At 43.5% G+C, this 19,889-nt stretch overlaps 1 protein-coding gene across 4 annotated transcripts in view; it reads left to right on the top strand.

The window, feature by feature from the left end:
* arhgef10 (Rho guanine nucleotide exchange factor (GEF) 10) overlaps positions 1-19,889 on the top strand; it is a 346,362-nt gene that overhangs the window by 165,445 nt on the left and 161,028 nt on the right. For all 4 annotated transcript variants that reach the window (XM_068021752.1, XM_068021735.1, XM_068021744.1 and 1 more), the window contains exons 10-14: positions 2,867-2,975; positions 5,160-5,272; positions 6,195-6,272; positions 7,838-8,017; positions 12,284-12,400. In XM_068021752.1, the coding sequence (XP_067877853.1) occupies positions 2,867-2,975; positions 5,160-5,272; positions 6,195-6,272; positions 7,838-8,017; positions 12,284-12,400 (597 nt within the window). The remainder of the gene's footprint in view (positions 1-2,866; positions 2,976-5,159; positions 5,273-6,194; positions 6,273-7,837; positions 8,018-12,283; positions 12,401-19,889) is intronic.

Genomic DNA, 19,889 nt, shown 5'->3' with positions numbered 1-19,889 from the left:
TGTAAAATGCGACGTAGTAATCTGTCCCTCAAGCACATGATTTTCACCTGCAGGCTGCATGGGACACTTCCATGTAATGTCTTCAGATATTTTCCCATAAAATGTATGTGCATTTTTGCAATTCTCATAAGTCAGGTGAGTTCTTTTGATGACCGACTGCTGGTCAGATGTGGATTCTGAAGGGGGAGCTCCACAGCCATACACTTGGACTACTGACTTATACAATTCTTCATTTCCACAATTGATCTTGGTCTAGAGGGGTGAACTTCCCATCCTCATAGATTGCACTGAAATAGTAGACATGATTAAAAAGTGCTATTTCACCACTTCATGCTTGTATCTACCTCCTGCAAAAATTGTCTTTCTTGCCATTCTCCCGGCCCCCCCCCCCCCCACTCCCCCCACAAGATGAGTGAATACCTTTTCTGTATAAATTTAGTTTAAACTATTGTTTTCTTCTGCCAATTTTCTCCCCTCTATCTTCTGTTTGGTGTGTGGTACCATGGCCCAGCTGGTCATGATACATCTGGAATGTTGGCAGCCTGACGTTGATGGTAGACAGGTAAAGCTCGGTGTCTTCAGTGGAAACTAATGTCATATTTGTGGATGATGTCAAGGGGCAGCAGAGAGGTGAGGAAGAGAAGGGAGACAAGGATTGGTCCTTGTGAAGTGGGAGTGGGGGCCTTCACATCACAGCGAGAGCATGTGAAAAGATTGCTGGAGATGCGATAACTACAATCGAATAGTTAAGAGTGGAACCAAGTAAGAGCAGGCAACTGAGCAGGATGACTGAGGAGAGTGTTGTGGTCATCTGCTTCAAAGGCTGCAAAGATGTTAAGGGTAAGGAGGGATAATGTATCATGGTCACAGTCATAGAAGATGTCATATGTGACATGTTTTAGAACCGTTGCAGTGCTGTGACAGGGTCCTGGTTAGAGAGATTCAAATGAAAATAACAACCACTTGCATTTATATGGTGCCTTTAATTTAAATTGGCACAGATTTTCAGGCAATGACATGTTTAAAGATCTTTGGAGGGGAAGAGAGTTTGGAGCTAAGGTGGTAGTTTGCCAGGACAGAAGGTTTTAAAGTGGGTTTTTTGAAGGAGTTAATACAAGAGTTTTGATAGGGAGTGGAACAGAAGAGAAACCTCTTCAGAAAACAAACCCTTGACCCCTCCGTCCTTGCAAACTATCCCACCACCCCCCCCCCCCCCATCTCCAAACTCCCTTTCCTCTCAAGTTGTTGAACATACTGTTGCCTCCCACATCCATGCCCATCTTTCCCAGAATTCTGTGTTTGAATCTCTTCAATCAGGTTTGTGCCCTGCCGCAGTACCAAAAAGACTCTTATCAAAGTCACAAATGGCATCCTATGTGACTGTGACAAAGGTAAACTATCCCTCCTGTTTCTTATCCTTATTGATCTGTCTGCAGCCTTTGACATGGTTGAACACACCATCCTGCTCCAACACCTCTTCATTTTCGTCCAGCTGGGTGGGACTGCTCTCATTTAGTTCCATTCTTATCCATCTAATCGTAGTCAGAGTGTCACTTTCAATGACTTCTCTTCCCACTTCCGCACCGTTACCTCTGGTGTTTCCCCAAGGAGCTATCCTTGGCCCTCTCTTATTATTCATCTTCATGCTGCCTCTTGGTGACATCATCCAAAAAATGGTCAGTTTTCACATGTATGCTGTCTCAACCAGCGCTCTCAACCCATCCACTGTCTCTAAAATGTTTGACTGCTTGTCTGGCATCCAGAACCTGTTGTTCAGAAATTTCCTCTAATTAAGACTAGATTCCCACCACAAGCTGTTCCCTCGCCCCTGACTCCATCCTTCTCCCTTTTATCTGAGGGTGAACCAGACTGCCTGCAATCTTAGTGTAGCATTTGGTGCCAAGATGAGCTTCTAACCACGTAACCACGCCATCACTAAGACTGCCTTCTTCCACCACCAAAACAGCAGCTGACTCCGTCCCTGCCTCTGCTCATCTGCTGAAACTCTCATCCAGGCCTTTGTTAACTCTAGATTTAACTATTCCAACAAACACCTGGCCAGCCTCCCGCATTCTAACTTCCGTGAACTTGAGGTCATCCAAAACTCAGCTGCCGGTATCCAAACTTGAACCAAATCCCATTCACCCATCGCCCTTATGCTTACTGAACTGCATTGACTCCTGGTTGAGCAATGCCTTGATTTTAAAATTCACATCCTTGTTTTTAAATCCCTCCATAGCGTGGACCCTCCCCATTGCTGTAACCTCCTCCAGCCCCACAACCCTCTGAGATATCGGAGTTCCTCTAATTCTGACCTCTTGGACATCCCCGAATTTAATCGATCCACCATTGGAGGCCGTGCCTTCAACTGCCAAAGCCCAAAGCTCTGCAGTTCCCCCCCCCCAAACCCCTCTCCTCCTTTAAGATGTTCCTTAAAATCTACCTCTATCATCAGCCCCAAATACCCCCTTATGTGGCTTGGTGTCACATTTTGTTTGATAACGCACCTGTGAAGTGCTTTGGGACATTTTACTATATGAAAGGCAGCTATGGATCCTAGTTGTTGAATATCAATGCAGTCATACACAATCATGGATGGTAAGAGCCTTGTTCATCTACAGACATTCAGGAGGGACATTAAGTCAGTTGCAGTGCTGTTACTGCAGGCTTGGCTAAGGTGAATTAACTCAGCACAAACCAGCAATTGATCTGGAGTCCTTCCTGACATATGCAGCCCAGTTACATATCTCAAAATTTCAGTGATCCATCAGGGAGTTTTGTTACTTGGATATTTCTGACTCCAAAAGTTCAAATGAAATATTTTCTAATACTTCTTGAACGTGCTAAATGTTTTGTTAACTTCCAGATGCAACAGTTAATGAAAGCTGCAAAGGAAGGTACTAAAGATGGAATAGAAAAGACCAAAGCTGCCGTTCTTAAAAGAGGACGCTCGTTTATTAGACACAGGTATCAAGGTGAGTGGCAAAAGGGCTAACATCGCAGGGCAAAGCACATTATCAATTGTGATTTCAGCAGACTCTATCAAGAAGGCATATGCACTTTTCAAAAGTTTTGGGCTAATCTGAGTATGAAAAATTCAAAAAATGTTTATAAAATGCCATAAGCTTGTTGAATGAATGAATGTTCAATTTTGCTATACAGTGCTTGCCCCCGCCCTAGGCCAGGCACACTCCTGCTTTGGAGCATGAGTTACTGACTCATGATGAGGACTGTGAATGCTGGGTTATTCTCACCCCTACCATTGTCCTGGCTGAAACAGACTGTGAATTGAACCTGTGACCTTTCTGTTCTGTATGATTAAGTCCCACTGTCTGCTGTGCATTTACCCATTTAAACCAGTAGGCAAGCCTCTGAGTTGTCCAAGAAGCTAACCACAGCCTAAAAGGGGTGTAAGTGATCTGCAACTAATTAATTATTCACCGTTAGTTCACTTTAAAACTTGGCCAAGTGTAAGATCTGTAACATTCATAAAAATGAAAATGCTAACAGTACCCAGCCTATCTCTTATTGCTCGAGGTTTAATCAGGGGCTGGAGTTTAGTTTTGATAGTCAATTTCAAGCCAGAGAGCATGGTAGACAATTCTAAATTAGAAACATTGGTACTCAAAAATAGCCAGGAGCTTGTTAACGTTGCCTTCACCAGAGCAGCGAAAATCATCTTTGATTCATTGCAGTTACAAACCCAGGTCCATACGATTTCCGTTGCAGTTACTCACCAGAACACTCCAATTCGTCAACTGGGTTTCCCACTGCCTTTTAGGAGGCTTAACATTGTGGGCTAGTCCACTTTATTTTATAGGGAGGGGTGTTAATACAATGCCTTTTATGGGGTGGGGGCACTAAATAGTGCCTACTCGTCCACTTTATTATGGGGTGGGGGAAGGGGTGTGGTTAAATTGTGCCTACTAGTCTACTTTATTACAAGGGGGCAGCTAAACATTGGCTACTAGTGCACTTTGTTACATGGTTTGTCTGTTAAATAGCACTGACGATGCAGTAAACTTTAACGTTAGCTCTTCTGATTTCCAATTGGAAGGTCTGTACTTGGGAGGAAAAAAAAATTAGTTTATCAAGTAAGAAATTCTGAACTGTAGCTTTTAAAGCATCAGAAGGTGGGCCACTGACTGAGACTGTTTTAAGTTAGGCGCTCAGCTCAACAGAAGCTGACGCATTTAATCTGCATAGTGAGACTTGCAGTCCAGCAGAAAAACATTTGCATAGAGTAACACTGGTGCATTTTGGGAGTATGCTACTTGGTTGGTCATCTTCATTCGGTTAGGGAGTAGATTCAGAGTGCAAGCTGAGGGATTGGGTATGTCACAGCCACCATTGAGAAGAGTAGGCCTGTGTAAGGAAATCTTTCGGAGGCATTTCTAATCTGCATTGGCTAACATTACTGAATAAAGAAGTCTGAATTTTTTAATGTATCTGTTGAGCAAGTGCACCTCATCAGATTTCTTTTGTAGAGATCACTCAGCATCTCAGACCCCAAACCAACTACCCTCTTCCTAATTAAATATTGCTCTACCAGCTTGTTAATATGGCTAAAAATAAAACAGTGTTTAATGTGGTGATTGGAGAATGGCTCTTGCAGCCAACAGAATTGTTGAAACTCATGCAACAAATCACAGCTCTTCTGAAAATGGAGGTGAGGCACATTGCAGGGATAGTGTATCCTTCATAGGACGCAGATTATAGCTGAGCCACAAATTCTTAATCTTGATACTTAATGCTGTGGAATGGAACATTTTCTATTTCGCGTGCTGCTTTGACTGCAAAATCATCCCAGACAAGGCGTCTTTACTGCTGTAGTTCCATGACTGACCTGTAGAGTTCATCTCACATTTATTGAAGTTAAAAAAGCTGTAATAACTTCCCTCAGAAGTGAGAAGAAATGGCAATCCTCGAAATCTCCATGTTTTCAGCTTCAAATTTGACCCTTTGGGGAAGGAATTTCTTCAAAAAAAGAAATGAGAACAAGATGAGAGGAGTTTTATTTTTCCAGAAATCAGAGAGGTTACTCAGTGCTGCACCTGCAGAGGCACCAATATGTCGCACCATAGACACCCTGCCCACCAGTGTTCACCACCTGGTGATTTATAACAGCACTAATCTTTATTTGCACTTTTTTTTTTCAGATCACAGATTTGGGTGTCTGGAAGAAGAAGAACAGAATCTCTTTATTGATGTGGACTGCAAACATCCAGAGCCAGTAATGACGCCAATGCCAGAGGGTTTGACACAGCAGCAGGTACGTGATTGTAAGCTTGGGCGGTTTTCCAGAATGAACTCTTGAGTTATCAACATGCCAAAAACTGCAGCATATAAGTGCATGGGACTTGGTTGCCAAACTCTGTGGGAGCATTCTGTGATTTACTGAATAAATTAAGACACTAATAGCATCCTGTAGAATAAAGCAGGTTTTCTTGCTGTGCACGCCTGCTTTATGTTAAAGCACAAAATGTGCATGTCCTGTGGAGCCAGTTGAGATTCATTCTGATTTTATCTAACACAAACCAAAACTAGAACACACTGACAGGAAAAGGAGAAAAATGGAAAGAGACAGTTAAAAGTGTAGCCTATAGGAAATATTTGTTTGTGAAGGAAAAAATATGTAAAAATCATATAGCTTAAGTTAAGTATTTTTATTTAGTTTATAGACTTTTTTTTTTTAAATCCCTTTATTGATATATAAGGGATTCATACCAGGTAGCCTCAGGTGTTAGATTTAAAGTTAACTAAGTATGCAGTGCTGCAATGGCTAACTACAACTGAAGAATGAGAAAGTTCATATCTGTGTCGGGTAACAACATTCTCTGTTTTAAGAATTACTTTTTGGAATTGAAATCAACTGTTAATTGTGAATTTCAGATCACCCTGTTGAAATCATTTTGAATCAGGTTCTAAAACTCTCATGACAATTGGTATCTCACAAATGATTCAGTCATTGCTCAGAGCTCCACCACTTGCCATTTTTCAAATGTTAGTGTTTTACTAATGGTGCACAGTCTAATCTTGTTGATGGGTAAATTTAATCTTTTAAAAGCAGTGTAATAATTATGATTTAAAATTAGATTGAAATATTTAATCTAGTCGACAATTAATTACATTCTTTAAATGGCCTTTTTAGTAAACTCTATCTAACATAAGAATGAACTTTACTTTTGACATAGGTTGTAAGGCGATATATTCTTGGTTCAGTTGTTGAAAGTGAGAAGAATTATACGGATGCGTTAAAGCGAATTCTGGAGGTAAGCTAGAGTGCAAAGCCAACTAAACTTCCCCAGTTGGATTTTGTTAGTGGGTTTTGGATCACTATGACAACCAGAAGTTTGTGGTTTAAAAATGTATAATTTTTTAAACGTTTGGAGCCTCTCAACCATTCACAATTTTTTACCAAAATCCTTTCTTGCTACCAAAATAAATCTTACAAAATGGTGACCCAGGAATGATTACAAGTCAGTAATCTCACTGAAACGTTGACATGTTGAGTAGGTAGGAGTCATTTACAAAGACCTCCAAATATCAAGCTTATATTACTGCTTGGAAATTACTCCCATGTGTCTCTAGTTTTCAAAAAATGTACATTGTAAGAAATCTGGGAGTAGATTATCTCAGTTTGCATGTTTTTTTTCTGTCAGTGGTGCTGGTCATGACAAACATTGATCAGCGTTTCATGCAGACCAGAACGAATTAATGATGTATATAACCCACTGGACGTTTATTATGTGGTCAACTGTAGTTAATTACTTGGAAATAAGAGCCATTGCATTACAGATAATTGTAAGACTTTTCTATATTTAAAATGTGGAAAGTCTCTACCCTTTCTCCTCAGCCATTCTGAGTTCTGGGACAGAAAAAGCTTTAATAGTTTAACCATTAAATGTACTACATGGTGTCTGATACTGATCTATACACAAGAAGAAAGTTGTGGTTTGAAACTATGTTTGGACAAAGTGTAAACAGTTTGTTATGACCAGGTGAGAAAGGTGTCTTGGGGTCCCTCTCAGCCTTCACCTAGTCTTACTGTAACAGATTTTAATTTTAAACACACTGTGTTTTGAGCTCCGCCTTGGTGAATCCTTGTTCAACACTTTCCAATTATAAGGCAAGGAAATGAGCACAAACAGGCTTTCTTAGATTTAAAGAAGAAAGGTGAAATATATTAAACTCTAATTCGGTTAACGCCTATGGATACACGACGCACCCACGCTAGCATGCATACGCGATACACGCAGGGACAGAAAAGAGCAGAAGAAAAAATAAAGTGGAAAAGTTTGAGGCAATCTCTGAGGAGGGTTTTTTGTTGCTGTGCTTCGAGCTCACTGTAGAGTCCTTGATTGAAGATATGGTCTTGCTTTTCATTGGGGCCCAGTATTATTCTTAAACCTTGTTCACTGTAGGAGACTTTTCTCTCTCTTGGGGTTCACATATCTTCAGTGGGTTTTGGAGTTCCGTGAGAAAGAGATGGGAGCAGACAGGAGAGACTCTTTTCAATCCAGGAGCCAAGAGCTTTCTGCCAGTTCAAACACAGTCTTTACAATTTAAAACTCCCCAAGTTGGCCAGCAGGGTGACTGACTAGTTTGACCAGATCTGTTTTGTGTATTGGGAGCAGGGGATAGCTCCTTTGTTCCAACACTGCTAATATGCAAAAATGTCTTTCCGTCAGGGGCCTGGCAATTTCTTGTAACAGGCCTTCTCTTCTTCCCAGCAACAATTTGAAATTTAGTGTCCGTGTGGCGAAATTAATGTGCCTCATTCTTGGCAGGTGGGGGCCTGCATGATAAGTTTGATTGTTTTTTTTTCTCTCTACAGCAATATGAGAAACCTCTTTCAGAAGTGGATCCAAAATTATTAAGTGAAAGGAAATTAAAAATGGTGTTTTACCGAATAAAGGAGATTCTTCAATGCCATTCGTTGTTCCAGATTGCCTTAGCTAGTCGTGTGACTGAGTGGGACTCAGTTGAAATGATTGGAGATGTCTTTGTTGCCTCAGTAAGTCTTTGAATTAAAATCCAACATGATTGTTAATGCAGTGTCAAGAATCCTAGGAGGCTTTGTTCAGAAAGGATATTCAGTTATTGGAAGGGGTACTGAAGAGAGATTTTTTTTTTTACGAAAAGAGTAAATATGTAGAACAGAGCATGGTGGTGAAACAAGAAACAATAGGTATTGCAAAGGAACTAGACAGGCTCTTGTCATTAAATTCTAAATGGGAAAGATTCAGAACAGATCTAGCAGCTCTTATGTGCTGTGGGCCATCTGCAACAACAGCAGAATTGTATTCCGCCACAACCTGTGAACTCATGACTCAGCATATTCTACATTCTACCATTACCATCAAGCCAGAAAATCAGCCCTGATTTAATGAGGAGTGCAGAGCAGCATGCCAGGGACAGCAACAGGCGTACCTAAAAATGAGGTACCACCTGGAGAAGCTACAACACAGGACTGCATGCATGCTAAACAATGGAAGCAGCATGCAACAGACAGGGCTAAGCAATCCCAAAACCAACGGATCAGATCTAAACTTTGCAGTCCTGCATATCCAGTCGTGAATGATAATGGACAATTAAACAACGAATGGGAGGAGGAGGCTAGGAATTCTCTGGCGTGTAATGCGCCTCCTGTCTCCCCAGTGCCTGTCCACCATCTACAAGGCACAAGTCAGAAGTGTGCTGGAATACTCTCCGCCTGCCTGGATGGATGCAGCTTCAACAACACTCGAAGCTTGACACCATCCAGGACAAAGCAGCCCGCTTGATTGGCGCCCCATCCACCACCTTCAACATTCACTCCCTCCACCACCAACACACAGTGGCAGCAGTGTGTACCATATACAAAATGCACTGCAGCAACTCATCAAGGTTCCTTCGAAACCACTTTCCAAACCCGTGACCTCTACCACCTAGAAGGACAAGGACAGCAGATGCAAGGGAACACCACCACCTGCAAGTTCCCCTCCAAACCGCACACCATCCTGACTTGGAACTGTATCGCTGTTCCTTCACTGTCACTGGGTCAAGATCCTGGAACTCCCTTCCTAACAGCAGTGTTGGTATACCTACATCCCAAGCACCAGCTCTGCAAGAAGGCAGCTCGCCACCACCTTCTTAAGGGCAATTAGGAATGGGCAATAAATGTTGGTCTAGCCAGCAATGCCCACATTCCATGAATTAATTAAAAACAAAGGCTCTATTGAGCATCTGCTTTCTTAATGATGGTGGAGCCCAGTACATGAATGCAAAAGACGAGGCTGACAGGTTTGCAACCATCTTCATCCATAAATGCTGAGTGGATGATCCATTTTGGCCTCCTCTTGAGGTCCTCAGCATTACAGAAGCTAGTCTTCAGCCAATTTGATTCACTCCACATGATATCAAGAAACGGTCGAGAGCATTGGATACAGCAAAGACTAAGGGTCCCAACAACATCCTGGCTGTAGCGCTGAAGACTTGTGCTCCGGAACCAGATGCAGTTCTAGCCAAGGTTTTCCAGTATGTCTACAACACAGGCACCTGCCGAACAAGGTGGAAAATTGCCTGGGTATGTCCTTTCCACAAAACTAGGAGAAATCCAAATTGGCTAATTATTTTGCTCTCAATCATCAGCAAAGTGATAGAAGGTGTCGTTGACGATGCTTTCAAGCAGCACTTACTCACCAATAACCTGCTTACTGATGCTCAGTTTGGGTTCTGCTAGGACCATTCGGCTCCAGACCTCATTACAGTCTTGGTCCAAACCTAGACAAAAGAGCTAAGGTGAGAGTGACTGCCCTTTACATCAAGGCAGCATTTGACACAGTGTGGCACCAAGGAGCCCTAATAACATTGAAGTCAATGGGAATCAGGGAAAACTCTGCACTGGTTGGAGTCATACCTGACACCAAAGAAGATGGTTGTGGTTGTTGGAGGCCAATCATCACTGCAGGAGTTCCGCAGGCAGTGTCCTAGGTCCAACCATCTTCAGCTACTTCATCAATGACTTTTCCTCCATTTTAAAGTCAAAAGTGGGAATGTTCGCTGACAATTGCACAGTGTTCAGTTCCATTCACAGCTCTTCAGATAATGGTGCAGTCCGTGCCCCCATGCAGCAAGACCTAGAAAATATTCAGGCTTGGGCTGATAAGTTGCAGTGACACCCGCGCCACACAAGTGCCAGGCAATGACTGTCTCCAACGAGAGAAATCTAATGATCTCCCCTTGATAGTCAATGGCATTACCATTGTCGAATCCCCTACCATCAATATGGAGGTCACTAGAAACTGAACTGGACCAACCAAATAATACTGTGACTACAAGAACAAGTCGCAAGCTGGATATTCTGTTGCTAGTGACTCACCTCCTGATACCCCAAAGGCACAAGCCTCCTCTTGCCTGGATGAGTGCAGCTCCAACAACACTGAAGAAGCTCAGCACAATCCCAGGGCAAAGAAGTCCCTTTGATTGGCACCCCATTCACCATCTTAAACATTCACTCCCCCCACCTGCGCACCACGTCAGCAGTTTGCACCTTCTACAAGATGCACTGCAGCAACTCGCCAAGGCTGTTTCGACAGCATCTCCCAAACCAGTGACCTCTACCACCTAGAAGGATAAGAGCAGCAGCTGCATGGGAACAGCATCACATGCAAGTTCCCCTCCAAGTTACACACCATTCTAACTTAAAAATATACCACATTCCTTCATCATTGCTGGGCCAAAATCCCAGATCTCCCCCTCTCAGCGCTGTGGGGGGTACGTTCACTATATGAACTGCAGCTCACCACAACCTTGAGGGCAATTAGGGATGGGCAATAAATGCTGGCCTTGCCAACAATGGCCATATCCTGTGAATAATTTAAAAATAGATCAAATTCAGAATTATTAGTAATGTACCAATGACATACTTTAGATAAGTGGCTGCACAGACCACAGGTCCTGCCTGAAGCTTTTGCTATGTTAATTACATTTAAGATTGGTTTAGTAGAATAAATTTAGTAATGCACAATATTTCATTCATAACGGTATGAATTTTGAGGGTTATGTAATAAGTATAATTTTTTGTAAAATATATCTTACAAGACTTGCCCTCCTTTAAATCCACCAGAAGTAAATTTTATTGTGTTCTGTCTAAAATTTTAAAAGCTTTCATAATTAAGATAGTAAAAAATAGTATTTAATAAAGTGCACATGCTCGTTGTCTGAAGTAACTGTGAATGGGCTAATTTAATTAGCTTTTGCCCGATGTGGAGAGACCAGTATGGGCATGGAACATAGACAGCGATGGGTAAAACGAGCCTCCACCACTGTGCTATATACCAAGGCTCCATTTTCAGTTGGATGTTTGCAAAGGTGGGCATAGTAGGATAGATCCTTAAAGAAACAGGAGGTTATTGAAATGAGGAGGACATGATAATTGTATGGTAGAGTGGGGCGGGAGAGAGTGGAAAGGAAGTGATTGAGAAAAGTTGAGTATAATGATGAGGTTAGAAAGGAAAGTGATGGAAAAGTGTTTCAGAGGTGATGCAGCAAAATCATTACCTGGTTCCAGCACGCACAAGATTCCTGTCTACTGTAATATAGCAAATGAAACTGAACACTTAAGAAAAATCAGTAAGGCTTTCTGGAAGGACCTGTAAATGCTAGTTTCAGAGCAACAGTAATGAAATTCAGAATGATTCACAAAGAACTGATAAATAAAAGTTGATCATTGAACTTAATAAATTTTAATTTTTGACCTGTGTTAATGAGATGATTGGACCAGTTATTTCAAGCAGATTGTTTAAAGTTCTAAGTTCCTGCAGGTGCTGTTACTAGTGTCGCAGTGCTACAATGGTATCATTCAGATTTGTCGCCTTTTGACCCTGTAGCTCAAACATCCGTGAAAACAATTGCAGGATCTGTTTAATCAGCAAAAATGAATGGACAATTTGGCAAAATAGTTTCAAAGAAAGCTTGCATCGTTCAGTGTTTGCTTATGCAGATGTCTGCAAAATTTCAACTTGAACTTTGCTCCTTTTTAAGTTGACTTTTCAAACTGAACTTATTGTTTGTGCTTGAAACTCAATCCTTTCATCTTCAACCCCATCTAGAGAATTTTTGCAACCCAAATTCAATTGAATACATGAAAAAAACTGTTTGATGATGAAGGGTAATCCTCCTGGGCTGGAGAATAAATAAACTTGGTGTTTGTTTATCAAGTAAAATTTGGAATTCAGTGATGGGTTACTTCAAACTAATGTATTGGATTTTCAGAGTTATAATTTTATTTCTGTTGCAGTTTTCTAAGTCAATGGTACTTGATGCATACAGTGAATACGTGAACAATTTCAGCACTGCCATGGGAATTATTAAGAAAGTGTGTGCCACGAAACCTGCCTTTCTAGAATTTTTGAAAGTAAGTAAAGAATCTGGTGAAAGTAAAATGTTGTTTTAACTGTAAAAATTAATCACAGAGTGCGCTTTTTGGGTTGTTGCAGTGCCAAACAGGAAGATCTCGTGTTTTCTTCCCAATTTTTGCCAAGGTGGCAATGGAACAGCCAAATGTGTACCCAAGCTGGGAAGAGAAAATTTCCCTGAGGTCCCACTCTTGGGGCTGAATTTTGGTTCCCCCCCCTCCAGGAGTGGTGGTGGGCGAACTAAATGGCAGCCTGCACGCATTGGCCACGCACTGCCATGCTGCTGTGATCTTGAGCCCAGCAGCCCACTTAAATATACGTGGTGGGGACGGCCTCGCAACGCTGTCTCTGCGCAGGGCTGCTAGTCCTACTCAGAATGCAGAGTTGCCCCTGTTCTCCCGCCACGCCCCCCACCACTACACTGAAATTAAATGTTTGGCCCATTCCCTGCCCCCCTAATGCATTGAAATTGCAGAGTTGACCCCACTTCTTCCCCCCCCCCCCCCCCACCACCACACCCCCACCCCCCAAACGCCACACCACACCAAGAATGCAGAGTTGACCCTGTCCCCCTCCCCCACTGCACTAAAAATGCCCTGATTCTCCCTTCCCCACCTTGGCGGTGCCAGCTTCCCTGGACAGTAAAGTGAAGGTGCGTGAGTGCAGCCCGTTGCACTGAAGATCCAGATCCAACGGTAAGATCGCAGGGAATTGTATTTAAATGTATGTAAAAAGTGAATTTCAATATTTAAAGTCAGGTCCTGTCGCTGAGCGGCGCAGGGGCTGCCATGGAGCCTTGCCGCCGTCGGGAGGATCAGGCCCGACAATCCTGGTGGTGGGCCGCTGCCACTCCAATCTTCTGGCCCTCCCCGCCACAGAGCCTGACGTCGGGAGCTGGACAAAATTCAGTCCCTGATTTCCATCCTGAAGCCCCAGCTGGGAAGTGCACATGGATAAGCATTGTATGAGGATTGGATTAGACACGCTTGTGATCCTGCCAGCACTTCTATCTTGTCTGTACATGAAGAATGCCCACATGCCTGACAAGCAATGTACCTGAGCATGAGAAACCTGAAGAGAAAAAGAGAACAAAACCATGCACAGAATACATGGAATGCCTGGACTGCTAATCCAGTGGATTAATGGAGTGTAATCTCCACCTATTATTTCCCATACTCTGGAACACTCTCCCTTAACCCCTCAATCTTGCTACTTCTCTTCTCACCTTCAAAGGTTTCTTATAAACCTACTGTTTTGATAGCTGGAATTGTACGCCCCGTGGCAGGAGGTGGGGGACATAAAATTGAGTGGGACGTGGGGTGTGCCGTTCTCATCTCCCTCCCACTCGGCTGCAATTTTACAAGCGATGGCAGCGAGAAACAGCCCACCTGCCCCAGGCTAATTAAGACCCTTAAGTGGCCAATTAACCGCCACTTAAGGGCCTGCTCCTGCCACCGCAGGTATATTAGCAGTGGTGGGCAGACAACTCAGGACCTCCTAGAGGCTGCCCAGTAGAGCCTGGTGACCTGCTTGGGGGTGTCCTCCTGATCGGGCACCATGGCACAAGCCGCCCCATTGCATTAAATTTCTCCCCCCCCCCTCCATTTGCCTTGCCAGAACCTGGCCAATTGTCCCCGACGAGGCCCCACACACTTGCCTTCGTCCCGGGGCTGGCATACCTCTTGCTCTTCTGGCTGGGTGTGGTCCCGGTAGTCACCGCTCCCGTTGATGCTGCAGGCCCGCTGATTGGCTGGCAGTTCTTGGAGGCGGGACTTCCTGCCTCAGAGGGGCAGAAGTCCCACCCGAGACCAATTAAGGTCCTGGGCCACGTAAAGTCATAGCATGGCTTCCAGGCCCGGAAGAGGTGGGCTCGCCCCCAACCTTTTGGCTGGTGGGCGGGACCTCCCGCCCAACGTAAAATTCCGGCCCATGACTCCTTTAGTCACCTCCCCTAATTATCATCATGCTGTTGCTTTTAGCCTTGTCCTCAATTGTGAAGTGCGTTCAGATGCTGCGCTGCATTTTAAAGTGGAACTAGTTGTTAATAAGAATCATTGGTTTCAATTTTATTGTATAATACTTTGTTTAACACTGCAACAAAGTGTATTTTGAAACATGTGTTCCAAAGGTTGTATTGTATTGGATCAAAATTGGCATTGTCTCTGCATTTTCTTCTCCTACATATTTCTTTTCTAAAGTACATTGTACAGTTCCGAATGGTAATTTCAAAGCTGGTACCAGCAGGTGTACAGTCACGATCTCTGCTAAATTCAGGTGCATTTTTTATTTATTCGCTGGACGTGGGCATTTCTGGCAAAGCTGGCATTTATTGCTCATCTCTAGTTGCCCTTGAGAAGGTATTGTTGATTTAAGGGGAGGCGGTGGCGTAGTTGTATTGTCACTGGATGAGTAACCCAGAGACCCAGGGTATTGCTCTGGGGACATGGGTTTGAATCCCACCATGGCAGAGGTGGAATTTGAATTCAATGAATAACAAATCTGGAATTAAAAAGCTAGTCTAATGATGGCCATGAAACCATTGTCGATTCTTGCAAAAACCCATCTGGATCACGAATGTCCTTAAGGGAAGGAAATCTGCATCGACCTCGGCACTGGAAACGACAACGGCAAACCCAGCCCTGTCGACCTTGCAAAGTCCTCCTTACTAATATCTGGGGGCTTGTGCCAAAGTTGGGAGAGCTTTCCCACAGACTAGTCAAGCAACAGCCTGACATAGTCATACTCACGCAGTCATACCTTACAGACAATGTCCCTGACACCTCCATCACCATCCCCGTGTATGTCCTGTCCCACCGGCAGGACAGACCCACCAGAGGTGGTGGCACAGTGGTATACAGTCGAGAGGGAGTTGCCTTGGGAGTCCTCAACATCGACTCCAGACCCCATGAATTTTTATGGCATCAGGTCAAACATGGGCAAGGAAACCTCCTGCTGATTGCCACCTCCTGCCCCCTCCCCCCAGCTGATGAATCAGTACTCCTCCATATTGAACAGCACTTAGAGGAAGCACTGAGGGTGGCAAAGGTAGAGAATGTACTCTGGGTGGGGGACTTCAATGTTCATCACCAAGAGTGGCTCGATAGTACCACTACCGACCGAGCTGACCAAGTCCTAAAGGGCATAGCTGGTAGACTGTGTATGCGGCAGGTGGTGGGGGAACCAACAAGTGGGAAAAATATACTTGACCTCGTCCTCACCAATCTGCCTGCCGCTGATGCATCTGTCCATGACAGTATTGGTAGGAGTGACCACCGCACAGTCCTTGTGGAGACCAAGTCCCATCTTCACATTGAAGATACCCTCCATCGTGTTGTGTGGCACTATCACCGTGCTAAATGGGATAGGTTTCGAACAGATCTAGCAATGCAAAACTGGGCATCCATGAGGCACTGTGGGCCATCAGCAGCAGCAGAACTGTACTCAACCACGATCTGTAACCTCATGGCCTGGCATATCCCCCACTCTACCATTACCATTAAGCCAAGGGATCAACCCTGGTTCAATGAAGAGTGCAGGAGAGCATGACAGGAGCAGCACCAGGCATACCTCAAAATTAGGTCTCAACCTGATGAGGCTGCAACCCAGCACTACTTGCATGCCAAACAGCATAAGCAGCATTTCATAGACGGAGCTAAGCAATCCTACAACCAACGGATCAGATCTAAGCTCTGCAGTCCTGCCGCATCCAGTCGAGAATGGTGGAGACCAATTAAACAACTAACTGGAGGAGGTGGCTCCGCAAATATCCCCATCCTCAATGATGGGAGAACCCAGCACATCAGTGCGAAAGATAAGGCTGAAGCATTTGCAACAATCTTCAGCCAGAAGTGCCGAGTTGATGATCCCTCTCTGCCTCCTCCTGAAGTCCCAGCATCACAGCTGCCAGACTTCAGCCAATTCGATTCACTCCGCGTGATATCAAGAAATGACTGAAGGCACTGGATACTGCAAAGGCTACGGGCCCTGACAATATTCCGGCAATAGTGCTGAAACCTGTGCTCCAGAACTTGCTACAACCCTAGCCAAGCTATTCCAGTACAGCCACAACACTGGCATCTACCCAGGTATGTCCGGTGCACAAAAAGCAGGACAAGTCCAACCCGGCCAATTAACGCCCTATCAGTGTACTCTCAATCATCAGTAAAGTGATGGAAGGTGTCATCAACAGTGCCATCAAGCGGCACTTGCTTAGCAATAACCTCCTCGGTGATGCTCAGTTTGGGTTCCGCCAGGGCCACTCAGCTCCAGACCTCATTACAGCCTTGGTTCAAACATGGGCAAAAGAGCTGAACTCTAGGTGAGGTGAGAGTGACTGCCCTTGATATCAAGGCAGCATTTGCCCGAGTACGGCATCAAGGAGCCCTAGCAAAACTGAAGTTAATGGGGATCAGAGGGAAAACTCTCAGCTGGTTGGAGTCATACCTAGTGCAAAGGTATGATTGTGGTTGTTGGAAGATGATTGTGGTTGTTGGAAGTCAATCATCTCAGCTCCAAGACATCACTGCAGGAGTTCCTCAGGGTAGTGTCCTAGGCCCAACCATCTTCAGCTGCTTCATCAATGACCTTTCTTCAATCATAAGGTCAGAAGTGGGGATGTTCGCTGATAATTACACAATGTTCAGCACCATTCGCGACTCCTCAAATACTGAAGCTAAAGATACTGGAGATACTAAAAAAATGCCCCAGCAACTTTTCAAAGATTAATGAATCAGGTGGTGGCCAGTGTTCCCAACCATGTAGGAAATCTCGATGATGTACTAATATATAGCAACACTTGGCAACAACACTAAGCCAATTAAAACTTTTGTTTAAACAGTTACAAGCTGCGGACTTAATGGTAAATTTGGAAAAAAGTGAATTTGGAAAGGCAAGAGTAACTTAACCTCGGATACATAGTGGGGCAAGGTCAGGTATTACCAAAAACAGCAAAGGTGCAAGCCTTAATGGGGTTCCCTGTCCCTAAGTCGAAATGGGGAAGAATGAGATTTTTAGGGATGTGTGGGTTTTACTGGAAATTTGTACAGAACTTTAGTACTGTGGCTGCTCATTTAGCCGACTTGCTATAAAAAAAGAAAAACTAAGCGCTTTGGTCAGATGAATGCCAGGCAGTTTTTGTCAAGCTAAAGGCAATCCTAATTAATGAACCAGTGTTGGCCGCTCCAAATTTCGTTAAACCCATTAAATTAGCGATTGATGCTCATGACCTGGGAGTTGGTACAGTTCTACTGCAAGATGACGAATCCGGCAGTAGGGTATTTTTCCAGAAAACTAAATTGTCATCAGAAAAAATATTCCACTGTGGAAGAAGAAACATTGGGGCTTTTACTTGCTGTCAAACATTTTGAGATATATGTCCGCCGGGACTATAAGGAGATATTAATATACACTGACCATCACCTATTAACATTTGTGGAAAAGTTTAAAAACCGAAATGCTGAAATCTTTAGATGGAGTCTGTTGTTACAGCCTTATCATCTAAGGGTTGTACACATTTTGGGGAAAAATAATGTTATCGCTGATGCTTTGTTACCATGTTAACGTATGTGGATGGTGATGGAATAAAAGAATGCTGTAAATTATTAATAGAGTATATCAGTAAATGTGGGAAGGAATGTGTTAGCATTTTTTTTCAGTTTGTAGCTTCTTACACATTGTAATGAAACACATTTCAGGATTGGCATTTCATTCCGCCAAGGTGTTATGATCCTGTAGATTTTTTTTCTTTTCTGGGAAGTATGCAGTGTGCCTTTAAGGCTGTAAAAGGAACAGTGCTGCTTTAAGGCAACAGGCTCCAGGGACTATGAGCAAGGAAACTACAGCCACTCAGAGTGGAAGTACTAGCTAGCTTCAAATGTGCATGCTGGTTGTCCTTGGATACAGCCACTCAGAGACTGAGGATCGAGAGATACAATGTTGCAATTTAATTTTGAACTGCCTTATATTGGAAGCACTGTTTCAACTCAAAGGCACAGATAGACAACTAGACCAGCATAAACCTAACAGAGTTCTCTGATAGTTTAAACTGATGGAAGGTGAATTTTAGGCTGATCACTTTTTCACCCCTCAAAATTCTAAAACCAAATTGATTCATTAAGTGCTTGTGAGTTGTTGATTGGCTGAGGGCATCGCTGGACGAAAGAGGAGCTGCAGTTTTGAATATTGGACATTTTCTTTTCCCCCGATTGGGCGGTTGTGAGGACTTGCATAAATCTGCAAGGACATTAATTTTCTATTTTAAATGTTGTTTATATCTTGGTAATGTTTAAGAATTTAGATTTTCTGATTAAACGTTTAATTTGTTGATCTAAAGGCACCTGTTTTGGTTAGCCTCATTTGGGGGTTAATAGATGGTCAATTTGGCTGTGTTTTTTTTTAATTTGGAAAGTTTAAAGTGATATATTAGGCGATCTGTGGAGTGGCAGGACTGAATTGACAGTGTGTTGCTTCCACAGCAATCAGAGTCATATATTTTGATTGGGGGCTTTGTCTTGAGTGGTCGGTCATAACAGAGAGTAGGTAGGATAGCTGCTCCTTGGTGTTGCTCAACCATTTGCAGGAACAGCTGATGTGTCTTCCACATCACCTTTCATGCACCAACTAGTTGTTCTTTGCCTTGCCACTCTCACCTGTGACTTGGAAAGACATTGGGCTTGAGTGGGGTACGGCAGGTGCACGTCCAGCTCTACAAATCCGTACTACAGTCTATTAGTCAACTAACAATATCGGTTTATAAAATAATGCAGTCCTATCAGACAACCTCTGGGATTCCACTTGAGCTCCTTCCTTATCTCTGATAGGTTAAAAGAAGCACCAATTATGATTAACCTTAGGACGTATCAGGGTAAAATTTCATCATCACTGCCTGAGAGGTAATCTGGCAGATTGGATAGCCTATCCATTTAGACCCACTACGCAGATGGAACCCTGTGATAGAGGGCACAATCCTTCACATTTTCTATTTGCATCTAAAGATCAGTCATTCTTGTAAAAGTTATTGTTGATTTTGAACTGTGCTTTCAGATCGGATCTTGCACACTTACCTATAGATCCTCCTAGCACGAACATCAGCAAATCTTCAGTTTCCTCTGAACTGCAGCCCTATTGGTTTCATCTCACTGAACTGGTGGCAGGAGGACTCCTTGATACCTTCTTCACCCCAAAATGCTGTCAGTGTCGATTGAGGCATTGCAGAAGAGGACCCAGTTCCAGAAACTCAATTGCTCCTTGAAGTAGAATGAGGAGAATTCCTTCAAAATGCTACCCCCTGTTCCTGGTGCATTGCCAGGATTGGTCCGGACTCCCTGCACATCTCATGCACCAGTCTTCTGGAGTACTTTTCACACAACCTGATTAATATAAATCCTCGGCCCTAAGGTTTATATATGAAACTCTAGACCCACCAGGCAATGATGCATTGGACAAATGTAACCATAATGCTGCCATGCCTTGGAATTAGTCTCCAGGGCC

The sequence above is a fragment of the Heterodontus francisci genome, chromosome 3, assembly GCF_036365525.1.
Source record: "Heterodontus francisci isolate sHetFra1 chromosome 3, sHetFra1.hap1, whole genome shotgun sequence".
Taxonomy (NCBI): Eukaryota; Metazoa; Chordata; class Chondrichthyes; order Heterodontiformes; family Heterodontidae; genus Heterodontus; species Heterodontus francisci.
Note: the sequence above shows the minus strand (reverse complement) of the source record. Positions and strands in the feature narration are given on the sequence as shown.